General features: G+C 47.8%; 1 protein-coding gene across 1 annotated transcript in view; it reads right to left on the bottom strand.

Moving 5' to 3' along the window:
- Positions 1-865: 865 nt before the first annotated feature.
- Positions 866-2,854, bottom strand: part of BPIFB4 (BPI fold containing family B member 4) — a 22,846-nt gene continuing 20,857 nt past the window's right edge. The window contains exons 15-16 of the mRNA XM_006921718.1: positions 2,145-2,221; positions 866-889 (exon numbers count right to left, since the gene is read on the bottom strand). Coding sequence (XP_006921780.1) covers positions 866-889; positions 2,145-2,221 — 101 coding nt within the window. The remainder of the gene's footprint in view (positions 890-2,144; positions 2,222-2,854) is intronic.

Genomic DNA, 2,854 nt, shown 5'->3' with positions numbered 1-2,854 from the left:
CTCTTAGGAGGATGGGGCAGAAAGTTACCCTTTTTTTGCCCCTTTTACCTCTTTTACCTCTCCCTTTTACCCTTTTTCCTCTCCCGTGGGACCTGGGATGTACCTGTCTATCCTTCCAGATCTGGGCAAGTCCCACGCTGGGAACATAGAAAAGGAGGAGAAGGGCGGAGGGCAGTTGGAAGCTGAGAAAGGAGAGTAAACGTTTATCATCATGGCACACGAGAGTCAGGCTATAAGAAATCCCTCTCGCAGTGTGAAGCCTGATGATTTTGAACTTGTAGCTTCTGAGTCTTGGTCCTCCCCATGTGCTGAGGAGTGGTGGGGGAAATTGAGGCAAGAGGGATCAGTCAAGTTGAATGATGAAGGAACAAAGGCAGCGCAAACGGAATTAAAGCCCCCTCCTGCCATCGAAGGGCCCTCAGGTGTCTGACATCTTTCCATCATAAACTGAGCCATCCTCCACCCAGTGGTAGCTACAGCTGCCAGGTGACGTGGTGCAGCCATGGAGGGAAGACACACTCAGACCCTGAGCGAGGGTCCTATGTGGAGATGCGCCCCAACTGCAGGGAAAGTGGAATCTTTTATTGAAAGCATAAAGTATGCAGCATGGAGTCCAGCATGGAGTCCGATAGGCTGCAGTATTCCAGGTGGCCTCCCTCCCCTGGGGAGGTGGTGCTGACTGTAGGGTGACTGTGATGGGATTGTTTGCCCATGGGAGCAATGGCTGGATCTTTTCTCAGGGTGGGAGCAGGTGGGCAGAGGGTCGGAAGGTTGAGGAGGGACCTGTCGAAGGGGACTGGAGGGCCTTGAGGCCAGGGCCGGTTCTGCCTTCTTCTGGATGAAGCTGCGTCTCCGCCTCTGTCATTCAGGCACTCAGCACCAGAAGGTCCTTGGAGGGCGGAACAAGAGAAGCCAGTTAGTGGGTGGGGTGGCTTTTGGCTGCCTCAGCAGACAGTCACTAGCCTTGGGATCTGGCAAGTCACATTTCTGGGAAGCAGTAATTCTGGACAATGGAAATGATTTGGATCGAAGGGGCCTGAAGATCACCCAAGCTTGGCATAAGTGTGTGCAGCAGTATAAATGATGCCACCTTTTGGAAAGGAAATGTCAGTCTGGGGAAGAGGCCTGTTCGTTCCACTTCTGGAAGTACGTTCCAAGGAACTAAATCCTGAATCCAGAAATAGTTTTGGGCACCAACATGTTCACTGCAGCATTTTTTAAAATTATAATGAAGACATTGATAGTCAAATGCTTCTAGAATGCTATGTGCCAAGGGCTCTACAAGGCACTTTACGCATAGAATCTCATTTTATCTTAAAAGCAGCCTTTGAGGTAGGCACTATGGTTAGCCCCTTTTACATAAGAGAAAACTGAGGCTCAGAAGCTTGCCCTGGAAACTGGAAGAGTCAGGATCCGAACCCAGGTCACTGGGCTCCAGTGCCTTCATTCTTTAACTCCAATGCTCTACGGACTCCCTGATCAAAGCCATGAGTCAAAATAAAACTCCAGAAAGATTGGAATGAAAAACGGGAAAAAATTCTAAGTGGTAATTTCTGGGTTGCATATATATCTAGGAGGATAAACAAATATTTCTTTAATCTTTTCTGTATTTCTCAAATTTCAGGTACTGAACACATGTTTTTATAATAGAAACAAGACCTCCTGCATTTGAATTTCAAGGCACCTGCCATAATTATAATTAGCATTTACTTTAAGAATATTTATCCAAAGGCCTATCACCTCCCCACTGGCTGGGAGAGCTTTCTAAGGGCCAGGGTTTTGTTCACTGCTGTATCCCCAGACCCCTGCATGTTGTCCGGCACATGATAGGGGCTCAATAAAGCTTTTTCCAATGAACAACATCACACTTCCACTTAGGCAAGAGGAGGTGACATCCTTACTGCTCTGAACCTTAGTATCCCCATCTGTAAGATGGGGGCAATGACATTTGTTGTGGGGACTAGATGAGATCGTGGATGAGAAAAGCTTCATTTAAGGTTTCTTGACAGCTTTGTTTCTTGTTCCCTTGACCTCATCCTTTAAAGGAAGAGGTTCCTGTTTCCTCACCCTTCCCGTCCCTTCTCTTCCTCTTCCCAATTCTTGGAGTTGGAGGGGAAAGCAGACAGAGCTTTATCTCCCCTTACCTCCAAGACGTCAATATCTGCATTGCTGAAGTCGATGTTAAGGATTTTGGGGAGAGGGACGCCAGAGCCCAGCACGGCTGTGGAAAAGAAATAAAAACAGTCAGTCATAGTCAGTGTGGCCAAGAGGTGTCAGTCAGCCTGTGCAAAGCCACCAGTATTTGCAAGACTAGTCATTTCATTTATGCCTCTAGGTCTTTGTTCTTGCAGCGACTCTTGCCTGCATTGCACTCCATCACCCTCACCTGCCTGCTGAATTCTGAGTCTTCCCCAAGACTCTGTTTGGATGTCACCTCCTCTATGAGGCTTCCTCCACCCCAGGCCAAGCAACTCTCGGCTCCTGCTGCAATTCCTGAACAACTCCATCACAGAAATCACAAAATATTAATTCTCTATCTCGGCATCTGTTGCCTCTACTAGACTGCGAGTTTCTTGCAGGCAAGGATGGTGTCCCCAGCACCACCCAGCGCTGGGGCAGGCACAGAGGAGAGAACAGATGTCTGCTGAATGAAGCCATGGAAAGGTGCACATGGAGCTCCAACAAATGACCACCATGGGATGTACTGTTTGCTTTTAGATTGTCAGAGTCTAAGAGGACCTGCTGATTAATGTTCTAGAAAAAAGAAAGTAAGATGGAAAGAAGAGAAGAAATGAGGAGAGACGTAGGAAAGGGTAGGTGGGGGACCCTGGATTGAATGAAATTAAACAGACTT

Source organism: Pteropus alecto, unplaced genomic scaffold (genome assembly GCF_000325575.1).
Source record: "Pteropus alecto unplaced genomic scaffold, ASM32557v1 scaffold45, whole genome shotgun sequence".
Classification (NCBI taxonomy): domain Eukaryota; kingdom Metazoa; phylum Chordata; class Mammalia; order Chiroptera; family Pteropodidae; genus Pteropus; species Pteropus alecto.
This window is presented reverse-complemented; position numbering and strand designations above follow the sequence as displayed.